General features: G+C 34.8%; 1 protein-coding gene across 16 annotated transcripts in view; it reads left to right on the forward strand.

Annotated features, from left to right (window-relative positions):
• SPEF2 (sperm flagellar 2) overlaps positions 1-18,420 on the forward strand; it is a 74,681-nt gene extending 56,261 nt beyond the window's left edge. For 10 of the 16 annotated variants that reach the window (XM_064403107.1, XM_064403100.1, XM_064403101.1 and 7 more), the window contains 7 exons: positions 5,214-5,320; positions 6,305-6,487; positions 8,421-8,513; positions 9,128-9,301; positions 12,490-12,678; positions 12,822-12,944; positions 18,073-18,420. In XM_064403107.1, the coding sequence (XP_064259177.1) occupies positions 5,214-5,320; positions 6,305-6,487; positions 8,421-8,513; positions 9,128-9,301; positions 12,490-12,678; positions 12,822-12,944; positions 18,073-18,156 (953 nt within the window). In that variant the 3' untranslated portion in view covers positions 18,157-18,420. The other 6 variants (XR_010352262.1, XM_064403109.1, XM_064403112.1 and 3 more) reach the window with 6 other exon arrangements.
• The last annotated feature ends 8,277 nt before the right edge of the window (positions 18,421-26,697 follow it).

Here is a 26,697-nt window from a genome sequence, read left to right on the forward strand (position 1 = left end):
AAGAGTAGGTCTGCTTTCCTTGTTCTCTTTCATGGCTGTTTATTTCAAGTCACACTCTAGTCCCAAATTAACAAGATAAAAATGGACAAAAAAATATAACTAATATTTTATCAAATAAAAATTATTTATATTTAGTTGTTTCTTTTTAAATTATAGCCATAAAAGCACTGAAGCAATTTAAAAGCAAGACTAATTCTTCTAGCAACAGAGAAGTTGGTGACAGAGGGAAAGAGAAGAAAGATTTGGAACATCAGAAATCAAAGAGGAATCACCAGTTTCCAAAAATATGGCTAACAAAATACTCCTGGTTAAAATATGATGATGAAAGGGGAATAATGTTTTGTGTACCATGTCGTAAACATAATGTTGATTTGGGGGAAAATGTTCATAATTTTTGTTCTGGCACTGATGACTTCAAACTTGAATTTATAAACACACACCAGAGTAGTGAAGCTCATGCTTGGGCTACCTGCATGGAAGCTGCCAGTTCTGCTTCACCAGATGCAGCTTCTGCTGAGCAGATGTTGAAGAGCATGAACTCCATAACATTGGGTAGAGTAGAAAATATTTTTAGAAGATACCATGCTATTGCTAAATCTGGCTCTCCCTATACAGACCCTGATGGAATGTGCAAACCAGATAAACTTTAATATGACCTTTCTCAGGCATGTTCTTCTGAAAACTTCCCTACAGAGGCAGAACAGATCCATCTTCCCATTCCTGATTATTTATTGCACTAATTACTCTTCCCATAACAAGTACTTTTACAGATAGGATGTGATTAATACACTTCACAGCTTGAACTGCTTTTTGTTTCCCTGTTAGAATACTTGTAAGGGTTGCAATAAGATTACTGTATCTTGATTTTTAATCTAGGAGCTGAGAATGAGTATGGTTTAGAGAATATGTATTTTCATAATTCTACATATTCTAAATGCACCTTTCTACTTGATAATTTAAAAATGTAAAGCATACCAGCAGACTATATTTCTACTATCAAGGAAATAACAATGATTTATATCAAAAGATAGCTAAAATTGAATCATTAAAGACCCTTCTTGGTTCCTCCAACAGCAAATGAAGATGTACTACAGGTAATTTGGGAGAAATGAATATGAGGTCATTCACCTTTGAATCCAGCATCTCCTAAATCAAGATAACTCTACTTTCAATATAAAGTGTATGTAGTAATGCCAATACCCCAAACCCTACTGTACTCCTCAGCTACTCTCTGTACTGTGCTATGCTATACCACACACACACACACACATATATATATATATACACACATACTGTGTCTTTGGTGTTTTGCATAGATGTTCATGCTTCTTCTGGGTATAAACAATGTGTCAGAGTTCAGTAGATTTTGAAGGAATTCCTCATTAAAGCATATTGGTTCACTCCAGTAGAGTTAATCTGTGTCAGAAATAGAGATCAGTACAGTGTATTGTATAAAATATCTGAACTAGTGATTTCGCAGTTAAAAAAAAAAAGTTTAGATATACTTTGCCTAATAAGAAACAGGATATATGTTTCATGGATTACCTTATTAGATATGTGGCCTGTTATATATTAGAATTGTGAATTCAAGGGTTTTATTTTAAATCACATAATACCAGGAGGGTTCTTTTCCCTCAAAGTTTTCAAATGGAGATTTTTAACTATGCTGAGATTAGAAAAAGTTTGAAAATGCATCTCAAGGATGTCCAACAGGTGAAAACAAAAAAAGAAAGAAAAACCAAAAAATGGTGGTTCTGTATCTGTAACACTGAAGTCACCTCCATGATGCAGGGTGGGGACACGTTTTCTCACACTCTACATCTATGAAACTAGCAGAATTCCTTCAACCTCACACCTCAGGAGATATATTCTAAACCTGTGATGATTCTTGCTGCTTTCTTTTGGGCAGTCTTATTTTGCATCCATCCTTCTTGATATAGAGTTTCCAAAGTTGTATTATAGCAGAAGCCTCAACATCTGGGGGAGGGGGGGGGCGAAAAAAGATTATTTCCAATGACTTCCCATGTACTTTCTCATATTATTGTAATCTGCTATAATCCTTAGAGACTTTTCCATAGAAATTTTATTTTGGAAGTAAGATTCCCCTTGGGACATTTATTCAGTTCATTATGTTAGCCCAGTGGGGCACTTGACATTTATCTTTATTGGATATTGTCCTTTTATTCTAGGCTTTATCTCTAATTTTTAACATTCACTTTGAATTCTAATCCTGTTCTCCAATGTGCTAGAAGTCTGTTCCTGAATTGTTTTATGTACAGTGTAATAAATATACCAATTTGTGCAGTCAATTTCCAAAAAGTACTTTGATCTGTTTTTAGTAAAACTTACTTACTGACCCTGACTATCTCCTCAGTTTTTCAAAATCTTTGTGAATAGTGACTCTCTTTACAAGATGCCTGCTGCTCCTTCTAATTAAAAATGTTTCATTTTCTATTCAGTCTCCTACATTATTCAGCTAAAACTTATTAGGTTTGGTTTCTTTTATTTTGTACTTATAAAAGGATTTTGTATAGAGCATACCTGTTTTGAAATGAGGCTTTCTAAGTGGAAAAAGTGAGTTCTCGGAATTGTCTTCCTTTTTCCTTCCTAGGAGACATTATTTTCTTTCACCACTGGCAGAGTACCATTTGCAGACACCAGTATTCTTTTCTGAGTACCATCTGTGTGGCTGCCCACTCTCAGCATCTCTTGATGATTATGGAGCACTGACAGCCCGTGAGCTGAAATCATGAGTCACCTATTGTTTGGTATTATAATCAGATATTCAAAACTAGTTCTGTGCTCTGTAATATATACCCAAATCCACTAAGTCTAGACAAAGATCCTAAAAACACAGTGAGGAATGTATTTCATCGAACCTCATGTTTGTGTGGGATTTCCTCTGTTCCTCTGAGACTCCCTCCTTTCTCCTACATATGTCAGTAGGAGGAATTAAGTCACAGTCCATTTGAAGATTTTTAACTACTATAACTCTGGAATTATCCCTCATCAGATGTTTCAGAAGGAGGTGGTAAAATAAAAGAAATTGCCCTACAGCACATCAGCAATTCTATAGTTAATATAAACAATTACATAGTTTATGTAAATTGTGATTTAGATTGCAATCCTTTAATCCCATCTCTGACATTTGTTTTGATGCAAGTTCTTTAAATTTAATGTCCCTCATACTTTCAATGTATGTTTCTGAAGTCATGTAGCTTCACAAAAAGTGTTATGAGGATATTAGTATCCTTTTAGAATTCTGTGAAGAAAATCAAAATTAAATTTCATTTCAGGAAGTCAGAAAATCATAAGAAATGCAGGAACTACATCTTTTCGTGCAGAGAGATCATAGTGGGGGTTGAACAGTTTAAAACATAAGATGTTGTGACAGAAATCTAAGTTAGACTGCCAGTGATCAAATGGAAAGGGAAATGTTTAACAAAAACCAAATATTATTAGCTGGTCTCTTCATGATAAAGCATTAGAAAATCTGATACTGCAAAGAAGTTGTAAAAATTTTCCCTGACATTTTTTTGTTCACCGGCTCCTTCTCGCATCATAGCCTATTTTCCCCATGAATCACTAAAATATTACCTGGTTTATGGAATCTTAGAGGAAGTGTCCCGGTCATGATGCTCCTGTGATGCAGGCTTCATTGTGCTATATGGAAATAATCTGATTATTGAGGATTGAAGCTTTCATGAAAAAAAAAAAACAAATTTCCATTTACCTTAAATTATATTAGCAATCCAAGGTGCTTCAGGAAACAGCACGTGATTTATCACAATTTTTAGAATGTGTACTTTCTCAGTGCAGATAAATAAAAAACTTCCCAGATGTCAGAAAACTGTTACCAGTCTGACAGTATTTTTTCCCCAGCTTTTGCTTTCATGCTGAAATGTGGGGGGAGGATATGAAGGCTTCAAGTCCAGGTGTCTCTCCCTTCCTTCTTTCTGTCCCAACAGACTGAGCTTCCCAAATCTATTTTTGTCTTCCTCTCTCCACGTGTATATATGTATAGGATTTCTCTGCTGTATTAAGATGTGCTGGGGCATTAATCCTGGTTTTCCTGACTGGAGATAAACAGGTCTACAAAGATGCAGACCATTCAAATTAGCAGCTTGATTTTGAATAATGACACAATGAAATTAATACTCAAACACATTCTTCATATTGCTATCACATAGCTTTTTCATAAACCGAAATTTCACTTCACTGTTTCACTTCAAACAAAGTGTCTTAGCCATAGAATGTGCACAGCTTTGCCTTTTCAAATGGACAAGAAGTTTGACTGGAAAAAGGAAAAGAATAAGTAAGTCTTCCCAACATTTCACTGATTGTGTTTGCTTTTAAAGGTAATCTGAAAACTCCTGTTTTGATGCCATGGAATTGATCACAACCTGACCAAATCAGCTTTATCTCTCAAAATTTAAATAACTTGAAACGTATTTTACATTTTTTGTTGTTACTGCAGAGGTTTTACAGTGAACTCTCACTGACCCAGCAAAGTCCATTTCTGAAAGAAAAGACTCTTATCTGTTTTAAAAAATTTTTATACATAACTTTGTGCTTTCATGTCATACATGAAGTTTGAAGTTTCTGTTTGGTCACAAGCAAATCTATTCCTGCTTTTAAAAAAATTGGGTTTTCTGCACTTAACTGATTTTTTCCTTAGGATTTCTTTTAAAATAAAATTAATGGAGCTATTTCTAACTCCCACATGTGAGTTCTGAGAAGCTTTTCAAACAGTTGAATTTTGCTTCAGAATTCAGCAGACAACAGTGCATGTTTTCTACCCTATTCTCTAGCTTACACTTGCTTCAAAGAGTGAAGATGGATTTATGATTGATTAAAATAAAGCAGAGTGGAAGAAAGTGTTGGTAGGTATTCAATACACAGAACTCTGAGAAATTGGTGTCTGTGAATGCTCATTAACTGTCAGTGCAGACCATGTGAGGATAGATTAGTTATTTTAGTGCAAATCAGGACAAGTACCAGAAGAATTGCAGTGCAGTGAAATATTTGAAATTTTGCTATTAGGTGATTAATTTTAAATAAGGAGATTTTATGTTTGGTTTGGAAAATATTAGCACTATTATCAATAGTGCATAATAGGAAAGTAAATAACTTTCTCATATAGCCATTATTTTTTTTTTAAAGAATAGGTCTATTTAAAGTCTAAACATATTTCTATATTGATTTTTTGTTAGGTTTTTTACCAAAGAAATTATTTATTGAAGCTGTTAGTGACTTGGTTAGTTTGAATCTTGGAATAAATTGCTTTCCTGATGCATGGAAGAACTTAACACTTTCAGATGTAAGTGAAACCCTATATTCTCTTCAACTGGAGTATTGGTTTGTTTAGAAGATGCAGCATTGTCCTTAGTATGATAAAATGAAGATAATAATATTATAAGATATTATCAGTTTTTCTTTACAATTCTTGGTTTCACTAGGGAAGGATCATGGAAGTCACTGTGCCAGACATTTTGTCAGCACTTTATTTTTTACAGTTTGCAAATTATATTGGTTCTTAAGATGCCATCCAAGGTTTTCAGATTTAAAAACATGAAAACTTTCAAATCCTCCATACTGAATTAATTTATCTTTCAGATTCAAACATCAGATATTACTGGCAAACCTACAGAAGGAAAAAATTTACTTGTGTTAGCATGTTTTAATAACTATTTCTGACAGTAAACCATGATTCACATTAAGATTTTAATTGGATTTCACATGTTTTCATCACTTTATTCATATATTCTGAAGTGCATGAGTAAAACATTTTAATGTTAAAGTGGTGTAGTTCCAGAGAGTTTAGTGAAAACTAATCACGTGTGTCATCTTGACTATATAAAACCTAATCTCAGCACAGGAAATTAATTATCCAAGGAAAGCTATCAGTCAAATATTGTCTATTAATAGACCAAATGTGTATGTATCCCATGTTCTGTATTCTTTGAGAACTTTTAGTGTTTATAAATCCTATCTTTATTTTAATAGTAGAATTTTCTTTCCTTAAAATAACCAGTTTTACATGAAACTTTTAAATTTATTGTGCAAGCAAGATCTTACTTACAAAAGGAAATTCTCAAGCTAGGTATATATAAATGCCTATTTGGGCACTCAGAGTCAACGGAGTCAATATCAGCTGCACATGGCAGTTGACACACAATGGCCTGTGGCTTATTCTTAAGTGAAACCTCACTGCAGAACCCCCAGGAAATACCTAAGGTTACATAGGATTTTGAAAGGCTGTTTATGTACACATTTGACAATATTTGCTGGTTTGGTTTTGTAGTTAGAAAATCTGGCGTCTGAATTCACAGTGAACTCAAAACTTACTGACTGGCGCAGATTCTTGCTGGCAGCAGCACAGCCTTGGCCAGTGCCCTCGGTGACACAACTCCTCCAAACACTGCATGTCTTCAGGTCTGTTGATGTCACTGGATCAGGCTTCGTTACACAGGAACACTATTTACAGGTTATAATCCTTTTAATTTTTCAATCAAATTTTATTTTGTTAAACTCCCTGAATGGTATGTTGTTTGGCTTATTCACCTTGAGAAACTCAGTCTGAATTTTAAATGCTTTAGGTCTGAGGGAGCTTTGTAGTGAAAAGTGTTTTTAGGAAATTGATGGCCTAATATGTATCTTGTCCATAGTTCCACAAATCAGGCTAATTAAACATACTTTAAACTTGATTTTCCTAGTTTTCCCATAAATTAATCTCAAGTGAAAATCCTTTCTGTTTTAAAGAAACCGTTCTGTGTGCAATTTGATGACTATTAACTTACTTGACACTGAATAAGATAATTTGCTCCAGGCAAAAATAAGGATTTTAGTTTCATCTCATCAGCTGTGTTTTAATTAAATGTTTCTATTGAATTTTTTCCAATAATTAATTTTCTCAAGACCATTCCTCAAGCCTTGAATACATGGAAAATTATAAAATTCTTTGATCATTTTTCTGAAGACAGCTTCTGTTTGAATTGTCACATAGTTCAGCAAGGTTTTTCAGAAAGAGTATTATGACTACATTTTTATTCTTTCAAAATTCTGCTCATTTTCACTTACTTTTACTTTGCATTTTAATCATATTTAGAATGATACTTGCTAGTTCACTCTCTTGGGCTATACTATCTGTAAGTACCATATATATACACATATAGGTGTCTGTAGGTACTCCAGTCTTGCCAGTTTCTGTATTTGTTTGGCAAGATTAAATATAATTTTCCAACTGTTTTGAATACATTTAATAGAAACTTTATTGTAATTTGTTTTCCACTCACCTAGCATTGGTTTTTAAAGAAGAATAAATAAACACTGTGTTAGTCCAGAGGCCTGTAATTTTCAGAACTTCTTTGATTAATTTAAAAAATCCAGGAGCACCTGCCCATCCCTGCCCACCACAAACTTTCTAAGAAACAAACTCTGCAAAGCCAGAAAACCCACAAAAAATGTAGGTCTGTGTGCATTTTTTTTTCTATTGTAAGTTTTGCTGAAGAGTTTGCAAATAAGCTAGCAGTCACAAGACATGCAGACCGAGAATGTACATTTTTATCACAGGATCCTATTTCAAATATAATATTAACTGACCAATTAATTTAATCACTTCAGTATTACAAGGTAGTAAATATGCAATAAAACCACTGGTTTGAATACCCTTCCACTGGGAATTTGAGCTGCTTCACCTGTCCTCTCTCTCTGCACATACGCTGGTAAATTACACAGTGCTGGGGCCCATCTCCACGTAATGGTGGTGGGTTGTCCCTGCTGTGATGTTGTTTGTACAACCTGATGTGGCTTCACACAAGCAAATTTTTCTGTAGGAATTTTGTTCATGCTTATCCAGATCTAGCTGATCTGTCCTGTGTCTAGAGTCTAGTACTACAGAATTGGTTCTGAGCACTTTTAATTTACAGTTGTAGCTCTGGCTCTGTAGGACTCTTGGTCATCTTGTTGGGAGCAGGCAAGCATGGGGAGAGCCGTGGCTCCATCCTACATCATAGTGAATTGTATGGACAGTTTCTTCTAAAAGTACAGTCTGGACAAAAGTGTAGGGGTTAGCAAAGGATGTCCTAGTAGGAAGAAACCAGAATATGCATAGAAACTCCATATCGTATTCTGCTTCTTCAGCAGCATAGATTTACAACTACATAGTTTTCGTTTTTTTCAAAAGCATGCATTCACTTCTATCCTATTTGATTTTCAGTAACTTTTCAAGTATCTGTTACAACATACAAACAGCTGCTTCATTATTCTCATCATTGTATATTAATAACAAATTCAATTTTATTGAGTCCAGAAATTAAGCTCTTAGTAGCCTCTGTGTTGAACAGCTAGAGTATAAATACCACCTTATTTCAATGTACGAAAATAAGCAAAGTTATTTATTTATTTATTTATTAAATCAGGCTGGCTTATGGTTTAATGGAAATGAAGATCTAAACATAACAGAAAGTTGCGAAGAACCTGTGTCTTCAGAAAGGCTAAAACACCTCATAAAGGTAACTGAAACCGTTGGTATTTTGAAGAAGTCACTATTTAAACATGATAGGTCTAATTTCAGAGGTTTTTGGGTCTCTTTTTTTCAATAAATGGTGCATTTTTTTGGATTTTTTTTTCAGGTCAAGTGGTGCTTCAAAATTATGTAGAGAGGAATCCAAGAGTCATCCTTGAGCATTCTAAATCATAGTCTGCTCAGAAAGACTTAATTACTCCTGCTCTTGGTTGAATGGCATTAATTTTGCTACACAGCAACTAGCTTTGTAAAGAACGGGAGGCCAATGATCACTGCATCTGTGCTCGTAGAATTTTCCATGAAAGAGGGGACTAATAATAATCTGAATACTAAAAAATGCTTTGAACATATTTGTCATGATACAACGTTTTATTAATTTCTATCTTTTCTGTGAAACTCAATTTCTCTTTCCTTGAATTACTTAACACATATTTATGATTTATCACAGCCTTGGTTTGTACAGTCTCAACATTCTCTTAAGCATAGAAGCTCTTATTGGCAGTAATTACTGTATTTCATGCTTTTCTCTACAGTCCTTGATTTGTATTTCATTTAAGTCCATGTATAGAAATTAATTTGCTTATTTTTGCCCTTTTATAGTTTTTCTTCCATTTATTTGTGGATACCAAAAAAGACCCTGCTCTGCTGGACTATACTGAGATGCTGCTTTATTTTGCCTCCCACTCTGATCCAGTTGAAGGTGTATACAGAGCACTTAGCATTGCTACTGGAGCAAATATTCACAGAAAAAAGAAAGCCTCCCTTCCACGTGTGGTAAAATATTACAGAAAAATACTAGAGAATAGTAGTAGTACTTTCAAATTATAAATTACCTAGATTTTTCTATATTTGCTTATCCTGGGCAGCTCCAATCCTTACAAGTAGTCTCACTGCATTCATGGGAACATTGCACTGGTAATAATATCCAGAAGGATTCTTTCAAAAGTCTGGAAATTTGCTTGCCATTAATGAAAGTTTAAGATGTTTACTGGCAATTACTCCTTGTGCATATGAATGGAAGTAATTTTTTTGCTTAATTGACCAGCTGTCAGTCCCCTGGAATTTGACTGCAGTGTGGCTTACAGTAATGTTATCTCAAGATGTAAAACCTGGTATTATTGCTGGTCTTACTTTATTTTCCACTACGTTTCTTTGGGGTATTCAGACGCATCTTTGTTGTGTTCTTTCCAATTGTTTAGGTTTATCTGTAAACCAGAAGGTATAATAATAATTTGTTTCATACAAAATAATTTTAAAATTATTTTTTCAGCCATGATGAATGCATTGTTAAATCAAAGGAAACTAGTCATCTGAACATTACTAGTATTTCTGAAGTATATTTTTATTTTTTAAAGTCTTAAAATTGGAATTAGTCCACTGCATGCATCAGTTACTTATTAACAAATACTTATATTTATTGAAGTGTAAGTCGTTCTTTGAGATATAAATTATCTGTACACACTTTGGAAAGAGTTTGCTGCTCAAGATAATAAAATGATTCATTGCCCTGTTGCAACCACAGTGACTCCAGAATTTGCCCAGAACTTAAAGTATAATTGAGATTTCTAGAAACAGCATAGAAAAGGCATTATTTTACCACGCAGGGTAATCATCTACATATGCAAAATAGCATTTTATAGTTTCACATGACAGAAGTTACTATACTTCCCTGTGTTTTGTTTGGCATAACAGAGTTTTTGTACACTGGAGAGACTGAATGAGACAATAAGACAGTAAGATTTTACACATTTCATAGGAAGAAGGAGAGGACAAAGTGCTACCAATTAGATATTATGGTATTAATTTCCCACATTTTGGTGAAAAGTTCTAACTTTCGTCTCAGTGGATATAAAGCTACACCTTATAACTGGTTGTCCTCTTTGCCATTTTCTGCTTGGTTTCATCTGTTTGGTTGGAAGTTTGGTGGTATACAAGTAAGAGACTGGCATTATCACCTATGTGTCAACACCTTCTTAAGGCTGTGAGTCACGAGTGAAGGAGAGCATTTACCTTCAGCCCAGAATTAACTGGATCTGTGAGGAGAAAGATATGTCCCTTCTAACCTGAGTATTTCCTCATGCTTGCTTTCTCCCTCAAGGCATTGGCTCTGTGAATCTGTGCTGTGTCTGATCTGTGTCCCACAGTGTATTAAACAGACAGATTGAGTGCCTAATTCACCTTGGAGTGTCCCTCAGAAACCTAGGAATATCCAAGAATTAGATGTTAAACAAATCTTGCTTATATGGATTCTCTTTGACTTTATAGTTGTCTAGGCTGGTGCACAGAATCACTGGACTGATTTTCAAACATCATTTTAATATTTTATTTTTAAATATTTTCATTTAAAAATATTTTTATGCCTTTTGTTCCATGCCTTTTGTTCCATTCCACTTAATGATAATGTCGAGTATGGACAGAAGGCAACAAAAGAAATCCCATACCACTGAAGTAAATGAGAGGGAGTAGAGACAGAATTAGTAGAGACAGAATCTCTTTAGTAGAGACAGAATTTCATTAAGGTTATTCCACAAACACAAGGCGGGGAAAAGGAAATGGTGCATTGATATTGTGTCAGGTTTGAGCCAAGTGAAGGGGAGCATCAAATACACAGAGTCCTGAAGACATCCAAAGTGGTTTCAGCATCAAATTAAGAACCTAAACCTTTGTTTCCCTGTGGCTGTTTACATGTCACTGAAATATCCCAATTCTCACTCCAGGTACTGGAAATATTAGTAGTAAATATTATCAGTGGAACATTCATCAGTGAAATATAAAGAGCTATCTAGCTAATCTCTAAGAAGTTTTACACCTTAGGCAGCTGGCTCATACATAGGCACTTACCTAATTTCACCTAATTTGCTGCTTCTCTTTTTCTTGTTCTGTGCTGGGACTTGTAACATCTTCTCATTGGTCTCTGTCAGCACAAATGTATCTGGAGCCTTCATGTTGTTAAGAGAAGCTCAGACTAACATATTCTTGAAACTTCTTTTACTAACTTCATTTTATGTCTAAATAATGTTATTATTGGTTGTGTAGGTCTCACAGCTTAGTGTAAGCAATGCAATGACAGGCCAAAAAACTTCAGTACTGATATTTCTGTAATCTTGATTACTGTGTGTTAAAAAGAATGGAAAAGACTCTACTCCTCCTGTGCTCAAAATGAAATGCATTAAGGCCCAAGGCACACAGCACAGGTGTGACAGAACCTCAGCAGTCTCTCCCTTCTAATGAGGAAAGAAATGGTGTGTTCAATTGCATGCAATTTCCTGTTGCTACTGGTTAGTCTACATTGTGATGTAATCTAGTCGAAGCGCTGCTCACCGATATGAGGTCCTTTCTCATCTTTGTGTTCACAAATCTCTGCAGCAGGTTTTTTTTGTTTAGTTTTAGGGATTTTTTTCTCTTTGACCAGCTCTAAAATGATCAAAATGCTTGCTTCAAGTAAACTTAATTTTTCTGCATAAACTAGAAAATACCTGTTAAATACCTGTTTCTGTGGAGAGTTAGTTAACTGTTGGCCAAAACAGAGTTCTTGCAGTGACTGGATTTGGACTAAAAATTCATGCTGGTTTTTTTCATGTGAACATCCAGAATTACCAAGTTTACTCCTTAAATAAACACAAATTTATTGGTATTGTAGTTAGTAACTATTAAATATTTTAATGTTTTGTTGCTCTGAGAAATACTGGATTTTCTGTGCAATATTGGCCACATTCCTGGAAAAAGCTATCTATTCAATTTCTGGTCATGCCAAGATTATGGCTATTTCTAGACTGTCAGGATTTTTTCCTCCATCCTATGGTGAAGTAGATAATTTTGTGTAAGTTGATGATTTTTGTTATGTAAGAACTGAAGTTTGGAATTGTAATCCATTGGTTCTTAATTGGTTTTTTTAACTGAAACAGATAATCTACTGACAAACTGTTTATCCCCAAGTATGACACCTGTACCTAAATTTTTAGGATTCTTCAGGTCCCAACATATTGTCAAATGAAAAGCCTTTAATAAAGGATGAAAAAGAAGTCTTGAATTACACTGGTGAAAAAATGATTTCAGTGGCATCTCTACTCAAAGTGTTTCATACTGGAGGAAGTAAAGATGAAGATTGCCATAGATTCAGCTGTCTGGAGAAGGCAGACAGCTATGATAAGGTAGGCATATTGATTCAAGGATGGTTTTGTAGCTTGAATCATATGTTAAAAAAATATGCTGTGATCTTTGCTTTTCCACAGTTTTTGTTTTGTTTTGTTTTGTTTTTTACAAGAAATTGACAACATATTATTTTTATTTAAAGCATTTCATCAAGATGTACCAAGAATTAGGTGCTGAAGATCTGACACCCATTGCATTTGAACTCCTTTTGAAGCATCCTTTCATGGAAAATTTGATTAACACATGCCAAGAATACAAACTACCTGTAAGTATTCCTGTCTGGGACCAAAGACTTTGTAAGCTATACATGCTTGAATTTACATTGTCCCAGAAATATACATGTAATTAATGCAGATACTGCCAATTCACAATGTAAATCAGCTATACAGCCCTGCAGCTGTTGGGTAGAGCAGGTTTTTTGTTTTCTGTGAAAATTCCATCCATCAAAGACTGGACCACTTTCGGACCTGTTTATTGTGCAAGTCTTGCTGGCTTAGAACTGCCTAATGAGGCTTTGCCTCTCTCCCCATCCACAGAAAGGAGTCTGATTGAATTATCCTCTCAAAAGGATCATATTGCAGGACACTGTAGGATATGTGGTAGATCCCATGCCACCCCAGGCCAACCAGGCAGCAGAAAAGGGCATGCAGAGGCAACACAGGTCCAACTGTTCTTCCCTGCCACTGTCTAGAGCTTCCCTGCTCCCTGCACCTATGTTTAAACATACATTAAAACAGTTGCATAAAAGGCAAGTTTGGGCCAAAGAATCGCCCTATTTAAGATATCAAACTATGGTAAAAGTACTTGATACACAGGGTGTAAGAAAACAGCATGAGAAAATGAGAGGATGCTTGCATGTGCATGTCCCAGCTCAATGGGACAATAAACAGTAAATAAACGATAAACAGTCTTCACAAGTTTTAGATGATCACCCCGTAGCATCCCACAAAATGTAAATCTGAATAAGATTCTACATGATAGTGTAGGAGTAACTTGCTGTTTCTTAATTTTATTCCTCACTTGTAGGATGTAAATTGCCCAGCATTTATTGTATCACTCATAAAGGTTGACAGTAAAAGATAAAACATAAGAATAAAATAATAAATTTACTTTAATAATAAAGTGAGGGTTAAAAATCCATTTGCTACAGTAGAAAGTGATAGAAAATGCAAGACAATGACAAGACAATAAAATTGAAGATTATAACTATCCATGTGTGTCCATCCTGCCTATGACGATGTCTCAGTCAATTTGGGAAGACAGATGCCATGCAATGTTAAGTCATTCCTCCCTTCCCTTCCCCATTCTGTCTTCCTGACTCTTTTTATTTAATTGAATACTGCATTTTCTAATTTGATTTTTTTCCCAACCTCACTGAATTTCTTGTAGATCAAAGCATTTTTTAAACCGGCTCTCTAGAACTGTTGTTTATATAAATGCTCACTGACTTTGTAGCATTCAATATAGTGCAGCCTCTTCATGAAGACCAAACATGATAAAACCTAAAGTAAAATTTAATTAGGGTGTAAACTGAGAAAAGCCTTACCTATATGCTGGGCAATTTAGAGAGACTCTTTGTTAAAATGTTTTCACACTGGCCAATGGCTGAAAATCAAATGCACCATATTTATTCTCTATTAAAATTTCTGATTCTCCTTTACCATTTTTAGGAGGTACTTTGTTACATAGCTTAAAGAGTAGATTGTAGAGCATGTTTAAATTTTATTAGCTGCCATCAATTACCTGTGTTATTTCTGGCTGGTAGGATATATTCAGGGCAGTTCAGGTATAAAAATTGCCAGTCTATAAGAAAAGCTGCAGGATAGTGTATATGAATCTTGGCAGTAACTGAGGGTTTCAGTGCACATACTCTAGCCCAGAGGTGTTCCCATCTTGTTTATATATTGGTATCATTCCACTTAAATTAGATATTTTCCCGCTTATTTGGCATGTTCTGTTGATTCCTGTATCTCCTGACTCAACAGTTAGGTGATGCAGAGCTTCAGTTATCATTTGTAATACTTAAAACTTCCTCTTGAAAAGGTTTATACTGACTGTATCTCAAATATAGTACTCTATGGTTTCTGTACTTAAACCCAAACTATTTCATTGCTTGACTGTACTGTTAAATACAGAGTTTTGTTTTATGGATGACATCAATACCCAGGTTTAGCAAAAAACTTTTATATTCACCAGCAAACAGGCATAGAGACCCAGGGGCCATTGTTTTAAGTATGTTGCAATTCTGATCTATTACATACAGACCAAAGAAGATTTTTCCTGTATCAATTCCCTATTTGGGGAACAGGTGGACTTTTTTCTTTCCAAGACAATATTTTTAGCATCAATTATTTTTGCAAAAATTCTCCTCAGAGATTTCTATAAAAATGAAAGTGAACCACAGTGCTGTTATTTTGAGATCTTTTACAAGATAAATATAGCAAGTCAGGGTGTGGTTTCTAAAAGTTAAAATGTTTGTACTAATGCAGTCATAAACAGCAGAGAGTAAAATGTTTTGCTGAAAACTATAAAGGGAACATCTAGCTTACATTTTTTCCAGTTCAAGTTAGGATACCTGATTCTTTTGGATCTTGATGACCTGTTCAATTTCAACCATTATTATATGTCATATCTCAAAAAATATTTTTTTTCTATGTGAGATTTACTGTCTTTTGCAGGGATTTTGTTTTCTCTGCTGGCACCATCCTACATAATGGTGGCATTTCTTTCAGCCTTAGTACAAATGTCTACAAATTAATATGCCCAGAAATTCTATTACTTTTTCATCTTGTCTTTTCTGACCTGATTGCAAGGTTTTCTGGTCCTAACTAGAACTTTGAAGTGTTTGCCAATATCAACACATTCTTTTCACTTATCAGATAAAATGTATTCCATGAGAATAGGCAGATGACACTTACATGTGTATGTTTATGAAGGATCTTCATTAAATGCTCAATTAAATTTTCTTTGATTAACTTTAATAAATGAGAGAAGATCTTTATTACACCAGCTGATCAAAATGGAGAAGCAAGCAATCTGCTTCTTCCACTGCATGTGTTCATCTATTAGCTTCGGTCAATTAAGGGGTTTTCTTTAGGCCTCATTATTTATTGCTGCAAATTTTACCATCTGTTCTGAGACAGTCACAGATATGGTAATTTGGAAATAACCACCTATTTTAGTAATTCTACATTTTGATTGTGATAAATTTAAGGAAAGAGTCCGGGATATATTCTACTTCTATAATTCTTAATGCCTAATGCAGTATTTGTTACTTTGAGTAAACTGCATTCTTATAATTACTGAAGATAAGGTAGTTTGATAATTAGCATTCAGTTTATTAATATCAAAACTATTATGCATTGGATAAATTACATTATATTCCTTAGTCTGCTTTCAAATCCTGAATAGCCCTTTTAAAAAAGCACTTTTATTGAAAATAGGGATATCACATAATATTTCTATGTATTTATGTTTTGAATACATTTAGCACAGGCTAAATGTTCCATCTAAATTGTTTGTCATATGGTTAGTGCTGTTAATGTTTTTCATTCTGTTAACCACTTCAGTAACATAATACAGGTATTTTGTCAGATAGGAATTCCACTGAAGCAGGATTTCTATTAATGTGTAGTTAACATGGCTTTTTGAAAAAATATTTATTAGTATGTTGAAGAACCTGTCTGAACAAAACCTGTTTATACCTGCAGCAGCCATTTAATATTACACTTTAAACATTCAGAACTCCATGTATCATTTCACAAAGTGAAAGAGCATCTTGTCATAGGGACAGTTCATACTGATTATATTAAATACATCTTATGAACTGGACCATGTGTCAAGGTTTTGACAGAAAAAAAGTACTGCTGAATCACTGTTCAGTCATAAACTGTAACTGTAATACTTATGAAACTGGAGTAGTTTTTTTCATGTGGTGTTTTAAATGTCCCAGTGTGCAAGAAAAGGAAAATCTAACTCAGTGTTTAAGTAACTCATTGAAAAAAGAGACCTATGTTATGCTTCTCTTGATGATGTATCCCATCCCTAAATAATCTTAGAAAATTTAATGTACATAAAAGATGTTGTTTCTTATATTAAAGGAATATAAATAATACGTGTTCATCTAAAAAAAAAAGTTTCCTTCATTAAAGATGGGTATAGTAAAACTGTTGGAGCACTCTATCTCCAGATTTTTAACAGCATTTAGTACTACTTATTTAGTACTACTTTTTTTTTTTTTTTTTTTACATTACATTTATTTATTTTATTTATTTTACATTTATTATATCTAACCAGGATTGAGACTACTTTTTCTGACTCAACTTGCTGAAAAATGCCTTCTTACAGTGAAGTGCTTCCTAGAATAAAAAATAAATATTAGTGCAACCTTCTAAAAGCAATGAATGGTAATATTTCCTTTAGCATAGTTCTGTATTCACTGAAATGCTTCTGGTATTTTGCAAATTTGTGAGGCATCATTACATACAGGCAGTTTCTACTTTTGAGAAAAGGTTGTATCTTCAAATTATGCACACAATATATATTGCAGTACGTGTATATAAAAATACTACGTGTAAATAAAAAAATCTGACTGTTAATTATTCTCCTAAAGGAAAATATGTGTATTCTGACAGTATCAGGAGATGCTAGAAAGTTAAATATTTATCTTTGTATTGAATGCTCATCATGTTATTATTTTAAAACAGAAATTCCTTGTTCATCCTACTTACACATCCTACAATGGATAGTATTGCTGAAATGGGAAATGGAGAAGATTCTGCTAATACAAAATTATTGAAAATTAACAAATCAGACAATATGGTATAAAGAACAATGCATAAAATTAACCTGCTGAGGGTATATATATTATTCAAAGTATTAGTTACTTATATTTTTAGTATCTGTTCCCTGGAATTGTTGTTAAAGTTCAGTCTGAAATATGACATACTAAAAAAAACCCCACTTGATTGAAGAATTTGTCTTTGTATGTTCTGAATAACATTTACTGGTTTAAACAACACTCTTGATACCTCTCTTTACATATTAAGATGATGTTTAAGATCTCAGTTTAAGAGTTGCATTTTAACACAGTGTTGTTTGGTCTAACCACCAAAGAAAATTAAGTCCCATGGATACCATGAAAACATAATCTCAGTGATATTACAGCACCTCAGCTGAATGTGTTACAGTGCCCTGCTGGAAGACATTGTCTGTAACGTGGGGACTCTGTAATTTACCTCCACTGAAGTTAGTTTTTCACCATAATCTAGTCAGTGGAAAGCTCACCCCGAGGATAGACAGGTGTTATTACTGCAAGTTTTAAGGTGTTATTACTGCAGTTTTCAGGCTGCAACATGAAATTACTTTTAATATTTCCTTTTTCCTTTTTATAGGATATAAAAGTCTTTCTCCAAAGATCTAAAGAAGCACAATCAACTGACGGGGAGCAAAACACATGTGAAGACATAAATGTATGAAAAATTACTGTTTATGAACATTAAGAAATCTTTTTTCTCCAAGCCTGTAAGAAATGTGTCTTACAGGTCCAGTCCTCTCTTCAATGAGGAAAGTTTTTTCTTTATTGTTGCAAGAGCAAAATCCACTCCAACTACACATTTTCTGTTACTTTAAAATTAAAAAAGCAAAACAACAAAACCACAAAATGGGAAAGTTATGGTTTGCTCATCTTAAATAGTCTGATGATATTTCTAAATAAAATTAAACCAATTTCTAAACTTAAATAGAGATGGTAGTGTCATCATTAAGATTTGGTTAAAGAAAAGAATATGTCCAATTCTTCTAAATGTACTATGATATCTATTCAGCTTTTGTTATATGTACAGTTTATTAGTTAATTTTTAATGAATTAAATCCTGTAATCAATTAATCTTTTAAAGCATGCTGCAATTTCTAGTTAATAATATAAATGAAAACTGTTTTCTCTAAGACCAGGATAGACTGGGCATCATGTTCGCAAAAACAGAATGTTTGTTGACAGTGGAGATGATGAATCTTTGCCATTGAACCTTTCTATTTCTAACCTTGCAGTACATCTCAACTCTACCACCTGCTAAAGACCTGCCTGCTGTCCTTTTTTTGTTGGCACAATGTGTTCAAGGGCACCACATAATCCAGACATGCTGCACAAATTTTTATGTGTGATAGGTGCTTGTCTAAAAATGTCTATGGCACACCATGACACCTGGAGAATGTTGACTTCTCTGGCAGATTAAGCAGAGTCTTGGTCAAATGCTCTCCTTACAGCTTAAGTGGGTGTTTCTTTTTCTATTTGAAGTGTGAGTGTTACTGGTTTTTCCCATTTTTCCTGTTTAAATGCAGTTCTATCCAATTTCTCCATTCTCTTGTGTCTAGTGATGGCTGACTCTATGTTGATAGGAACTATTTTTTCATGGACCTGTGTGACATACATTTCAGAATACTCTTTGTAAATAATTCCCCTGAATTTTAAAATGGAGTTGCATAAAAATTCTTGGTTTTCAGTGGTATTCTGGCATTCTTTTGATCTACAATGTCAAGTTTTCTGAAGACTAAACATAGGAAACTGGTAACTGTGATTATCTGAACTCAGTATAGGGTCTAATTTTCAGTCTGTCAGCTGCCCAAGATATTAGCAAACCTCCAGCATTCTACGCTGACTTAGTAGCTTGTATCTGAACACTGCTCCTTCATTCTGGAGTATATTTTTTTCTGCATTCATCTTTACTCTCATAAAAATTTCACAAAATGTTTAAATGGTCTTTTCCCTGTTTTGATTCAGCAATGTATTTGAACATATGATGCTCTTTAAGAATACAAATAATCTCATTGAAGTAATATAACCCATAGGGAGCCACAAACCTTTACATTTTGCTGAGAATGCTGTCTGCACAGAATATTTTTTTCATTTTAATATATCTTTATTACTTTTAGCCAAGTATGCATGAGATAGTATAGTACCCACAAATGATGATGTTCCTTGTGAGGTTTCTAGATTGCCTTTCTGAGTTATAAAACAATTCTATATCAAAAAAGCAATAGCAGCATATAAAAAAAAGAGGAACACTTAGACAACAACTAAGAGACCAGATAAATAAATCTGGCAGCAAATATTTTTTTCAGATTTTTAGAACTTGATGTCAATAATGGCAGATTTATTTCTTTGATTAAAGACAGTCACATTTTGAAAGGAAAGTCTAGGGGTAGCAGATCAAAGCATCTATATGTGATATATGACTCTCAGAATAGAACCCAGTCAGCTTATCACTTCAGGCAAAAAATGTTAATGTCTCTTCAGCCTACATATTTTGTGCTAACCACACCAGCACAGAAACAGATGTAACTTTGTTGTACCCCCACAAACCATGCTAAAACCTCAACATCCTCATTTTACATGTGACAACAGACTTCATGATATGCATACAAATTAGTCTTTTTACCAGAATCATTTCTTCACATAACATAGATAATTTGGTCAGTTTTATCCCCAATATTTTTTTAAACATAAAGTGTATATATTCACACAAGAATTTGGCTTTTTATTCCATATTAAATTATTACATGAATGGAAAAGAATTGAAATTTAGTTCTCTGCCTTTTGCTTATTTCATAATCTTTAAATTGTTTTTTTTGTTCCACATTTAGTTTCTTCTTAAAAACCAGCTTTAATTACCTAAGTGTTCAATTCTGACTTTGCACACTGGAGATCTCCATTAGAAAAAAAAAAAAAAGGTATTATTTTCAAAAAGTCTTCCCTACAGTTCTTAAACCTGAGTGAAGGAAGAAGAAGCTTCATCTACTGAAAACCATAAATTTCTGTTTAGATAAGATTCTTCAAGTATTCCTCCTTTCTCATACACTGTTCATAAATTTTACCTGTGACCCAGAATGGAACATAAAATCATTACTGATAATGTTTGAAATTAAGTGCAGATTGCAGAGCAGTGTAAAATAGTAAAAAGTGAAGTAGGTTGTGTGAAGTGTCAGGCTTCATACAGTGAGCACATACTCCTCTATGGGAAAGTAAAGGTATAATTTACAAAGCAAAGAATGTGTGGCCTGAAAATTGCAATGTATTTTTTCAACAGTTACTACTTGAGTATAGCTGAGTATCACAAGAGTTATTCAAGAGATTTTGAGTTCCCAGCCCAGCTGTGACCCAGACATGAAAGAGGTCCTTGTTTTTATGGAGGGGGAATGTTAAGTAGTTTTGCATTCAGATGTAGCAGGAGAGTTACAGTTATATCATGTTCGGCTTTTATAGCTACACTTCAAGCAGGATAGTTGAAACTAGAAAGTATTCAGAGAATAATGTCAAGAATGGTAGAAAATCATGTATAAGATGTATAAGAAAGTATTAGGAACTTGGTCTCTTTACTTCACCAAAGGAAAATGTAATGGGATTTCAAATATCATTTTTACAAGAATCCATCTTCATTCTGGTAGACACTATGTAGATTAAATTGCTGGAACCCTTGGCTTCAAAATAACAAGCAGATTTTGAATAAGGAAGTAGGTGAACTGTTGAAACAACTAGCTAAATGAGCCAATTTCCTCATCAGAGAGTTGTAAAATCCAGGTAGGGAATTCTTTTAGACACAGTTTGTGACAGGAACTAAAAGAAGAAATAAATGTCAATTTGATATTAACATACAGATTTCAAAAACTGAACCAGAAAGGCTAGTTTGGATTTCAGTTATTTGTATGCAACATGCTCAATCCTGTTTTCACAGCATGCTGTCTTTTAATGTTTTATTTACTCCTTAATTTCACTTATTTCAGATATTCTTCTCTATGCTGCATAGAAAATGCCTTGGATGGTTTGCTCTAGAAAAGATGCAACAAAGCTTGTGTTATCAATACTTTCATAATAACTAAAATTTTTGTATTCCATCCCTGCAAAAATCTTCTTTCAAAAGATCTACAAACCAAAAGGTGTTTCTGAATTAAGATGTTTTCTATACTTTTTTTAATTGGCATAAAATCTCCCAGCATAAATCAATCTCAACATTTCATTCTGTACAGAACTCAGGCTCCATATTAGTCTTTTTCAGGGCTATAATCCATTCCTTTATATAAGTAGAATACCTCCCGATTTGTTTCTCAGAAAGCAGTCTGGTACAGGAAGATTCAAAATTTTGCAATAACCAGAACACTTTAAAAGACAGTTATGTATGTTTTGTTTTGTTACTTTGCTTTAAAATAGCTGAGTGATGTCACATAGCTGCCATAATAGCAAGTTCCTCCATCTGCTCTGTGGTCCTTACCTCAAAATTTCCACTGAGCATGAGGTTCAGACATGCTTTCTTTTTTTATTCTTTGTAGGTGAAGCCAGCTGTTTTGTTAAAAGCCTCTTAGCTGTGCTGAAGTTTTTAAGTGCGTAGACAGCTTAAGAGAAGCTCTCCAAACCATTGAAAGAACAAAGTGGTAAACACAATCTGTAAATCAAGCACTCTACACAAACTTCTTTGCAATGTTATAGTTATGAAATTAAAGCAACATCAATCAGAAAATTTCAGAAGTTGTAGTATTGTTCACTTTATCAATAAAAATTACCTGGGTTGATGCTGCTTTTATTGCCTTCAATAAATTCTATAAGAAATATGCTTATTTGTAAGTAGAAAAGCATTTGAATTTAACTCCCAGTTTTACAAAATATCCTTGGCAGTTGGAAGAAAAACCCCAACTATTTTCTTTAAAGTTCATTTTAAATAAAATGTGCCATGAAAATTCTGCAGGTCAACATCTCATCACAGAAGATCCCTGGAAATCCATGAATTGAGGTGCAGAAGACTGCCCCTCTGGGAAGTGTAACTACTCATAATGATAATTGCTGAGGAGCAGCTGTGCTGAAAAGAACCTGGGGGTGTTGGTGGACAGCAAGCTGAACATGAGCCAGCCGTGTGCCCTGGCAGCAAGAGCAATTTTGGCACCTGTTTACAGGAACACAGCTTGCAGTAGAGAAAACTCATTACCCTCAAGCAATTAGCACTCATCATGTTTACAGTGATGACTACAGTTCTGGACCTCCCAATACCAGGAAGACATCAACACTCACATATAGGGTGCTTCTCACTTGCATCAAGACTTCACATTCAAGACTTCTCAGATTCTTGGCCTCAGGGGCAATGCTTTGGACATCCTTACACTTCACAGTAGCAGAGTGTTGACTTAGTAGCATAAAGGCTTGATAATTTTCCAGCTCATGACCGTGCTACATTAATGTAACAAAAGTGGCTGTCTGTACTTCTTGAAAAACTTGTACTTATCTTGTGCTGTGAATGTTGTACCTGTTAATTAAAAAGTAGCAGCAATATGTGCCAGGAAGAAGGAGTTTGCCCACGCATGATTAATGCTTTAAATTAGGCAAAACCTTCACCTTTCCTCACTTTTCTCATGACAGAGGTTCACCTTTTCTTTGTTTCCAATACATGTGTGTGTATTTATATATCTATGTGTATATATATGTATACCTGCACACACCTATACATACATATGTCTACGTATATGTACACATACATACATACATGTATACATAGAGAAAGCTAAAGCTTTTCTTGCTTAATTAGAGATAGGACTGATGCCTTACATTTTACCTTTTATATTTTTCAGATTCTGTGCTGCTTTAGTGTGTAGTTCTGAGCTTCATATTAGGAAATAGTAAGCTCTCTACAGAGTAGGTAGACAAAACAATTCCTTTTCTAGCCGGGGACCAGGGAAAACTGATTCAAGCAGCAACAACATTGGACTGAAGAGAGAAAACAAGAAGGATGAGACTTCATAAGCTAAAGCCATAATTTGACAATTAACTCCAATATGCAAATGGACCAAAACTTATAAAAGTGAGAGACCTCTTGACCAGTCATACATTTTGTGACATCTTGGGTGTAGCCCTGGCTGGGCTCTTGTACTGCCCAGGTTGTATCCATTAAGGCCTTTTTAATGAATACCTACTTTATTTTTACTCTGTAGAGCTTCTGTTCTAGGCCAACCTTCTTAAGGCTTCAGTTTGACATTTTCATGTGAGGAAGTTTAATTTTATCCTGGTTAACCATGAATTACTGTTTTTCCAGCAAATGACATCCAGTGCTCAAGATGTTTTTTTAAATTATTTTTTTAATCTGCAAAGTTATAACTGTTGAACTCAAAATCTGATCCTCTGCAGAACTTCACACATACGGTAGTTCTGATAAAGTTTAGGAGAAGGTCTTAATCGTAGTTCATCCTGTGGAAAAATTACTACTTTTAGATAAATAATATTTAGTTATGTCAGTGTGGGATTTTCATTGGGCATTTTAAATTTGTTAATGGAAATAACAGCATGTACAAAAATCAAATTAGTATTTCTAGTAATTTAAAAACTGCATGAGCTGAAATCTCTTGGAACTCAAGGTTCAATATACTCAAGCCTTGATTAAACATTTTAAAAAATCCTTACAATACCATAACAACTGACACTCAGATGATATATATGTTGCAATTGATTTAGATTATGCTTTCCTCTTTAACCTGATAATGATTACTAGTGACACAATGAAATGAGAAGGTTTTTAAACTGGACATGTTGTTTACATTGTTTGTAGGAGGAAGCCTAAAAGAAGAAGAAGATCTTGTGGTTAGAGTTCTGCAGTAAGGTTGTGTCTAACAGTATCACAGAATCATAGGATATCCTGAATGGGAATGGATCCACAGGAATCATCAAAGTCCAACTCCTGCCCCTGCACAGCACACCCCAAGAGTCACCCCACGTGCCTGAGAACATTTTCCAAACACTTCTTGAGCTCTGGCTGGCTGGTGCTGTGAGCACTGTCCTGGGGAGCTGTTCCAGTGCCCAGCCATCCTCTGGGTGAAGAACTTTCTCCTGATACCCAGCCTAAACCACCCCTGACACAACTTCAGGCCATTCCCACGGTTTCTCTCACTGCCACCACAGAGCAGAGATCAGTGCCTGCCCCTTTGCTTCCCCTCATGAGGGAGTTGTACCTGCAGTGAGGTGTCCTGTTAGTCAGCCGCTCCTCACACTGCTTCCCCTCCAGACCCGATGGTGTACATCATTCTGGCTGTCATTTGGAGACTCTCTAAAGGTTTAATGTACTTTTTATGCTGTAGCACCCTATCACTTCAGGTGAGGCCACCCCAGTGCAGAGCAGAGCGGGACAATCCCCTCCCTTGCCCGGCTGTTGGTGCTGTGCCTGATGCCCCAGGACAGGGTTGGCCCTCCTGGCTGCCAGGGCACTGTTGACTTGTGGTCAATTTGCCATCGACCAGGAGCCCCAGATCTTCTGCAGTGCTGCTTTTCAGCCTCTCTACATTCCCCAGTCTGTCTGAACATCCAGGGTTGCCCCATCCCGGATGTAGAATCCGACACTTCCCCTTGCTGAACTCCATGTGGTTGGTGGTTGCACATCTCTCTGACTTGTTGAGTTTTCTCTACAAGGCCTCTCTGCCTTCGAGCGAGTCAACAACTCCTCTCAGTTTTGTATCATTTGCAAACTTACTTAATATCCCTTTGACTCCTGTATCTGAGTCATTTATGGAGATGTTGAAAAGAACTGGGCCTAAGATCAAGCCAGTTCAAGTGAAATGTAATATGGAGGAGTCACAACTGGCTGCAGCTTATTGACCTAGTTTAGACACTGTAATTTTGGTAAAACAATCAAAGGCTGGCAATTTTTCTGCAGCATACATACATCCTTAGAAGACAAAATACCATTTTCAAAAAAAATTGCCCTTTTTGTTCTCTGCCATTGGCAAATGGAGCAGGAAATAGAAAGTTTCAGCTTCTTTTTCAAAACACCTCAAAGAATCCATAGAAGATTATTTTCCTAATTTTCAGAGAATAACATTAACTTCTTCACATTTTCTGCTTAACACTTTTAGCAGCAATTGGCTTTTTCTCTAAAAAAAATATTTCTGCAGTACCTCAGTCGATTTGGCTTTTTTTCTCCCCCACCACTTCCTTTAAAATTGGTTTAATTTAATGAGCATTCTGAAGCTTGGCCCATGGCATATTTTCACCTCTGATTATCTGAATTATACAGGCTACTCCACAATCAGCACAGCTTTATTTTTTTCCCTAAGAAAACTAGTTTTAATTGATCTTTCTTCAATCTTGTTCTAAGGAAAAGAAGAACAATTTCTGTTACTTCATTGTTCTCATATTTTTTTGTAAACCCAAATGGTTAAAATGCAGGACTCCATAAAAGATCCAAAATTGAGCAAAGGAAGGGCTAGGGTGGCTTCTCAGAAACAGATGAATTAGAAGCAAGAAACAGGTTTCCTCTTCTCTACCACTACCCACATCTGAACATACAAACAACAAAAACAATGGTAAGGTAAGGAACAAAATGAGGACAAACTCAAAAAAGAGAAAAAAAAAAGAGCTGGTACACAGATAAAATCAAAGACTGTTTCCTATCAAGAGTTTGTTTTGGAGTATTTATATTCATAAGTTGAATTTTTCTCTCTACTGAAATCAGTGGACTGAAATCAGAAGTTTTATTCTGATTTCAAACTAAACTGAGTTTACATCTGGAGATTCACCTTTGACTGCAAGAAACTTCATCCCAAAACTCTTGGACAAACAAAAAGTCCACTCTTGGCAGTTTTAATTTATAATTGCAAGAGAATATGAAAAAGAGCACACAGAACACCAGACACTGATTTATTTTCATACTCCAATTCTAGAAAACCTTCCATATTTGTTCAGGTTGAATTCTAACTCCACGGTCCAGTGACTTTTTTATACTTTTTACTTTTTGTTCTAAGCTGAAAAGCCTTCTTTCTTTTGGAAGCTAGATAAAATGACCACATGTTTTCTTTATTTTATAGAGGAAAAAAAAAGAGTTCTAATGCCACTCCCTATATGTCTGTATGGATTTTTCTCTGCATTAATGAGTTCACATTCTGGAATCAGGCATCCCAGGTATCTGGTCAGACTTTGCAGTTTCAGTTCTGTTAAGCCCATCTAGAAATCAGCTATTAGCAATTCTTGTCCCATCTTTTATTCTGTCTCCCCAGTA

The sequence above is a fragment of the Passer domesticus genome, chromosome Z (assembly GCF_036417665.1).
Source record: "Passer domesticus isolate bPasDom1 chromosome Z, bPasDom1.hap1, whole genome shotgun sequence".
Classification (NCBI taxonomy): domain Eukaryota; kingdom Metazoa; phylum Chordata; class Aves; order Passeriformes; family Passeridae; genus Passer; species Passer domesticus.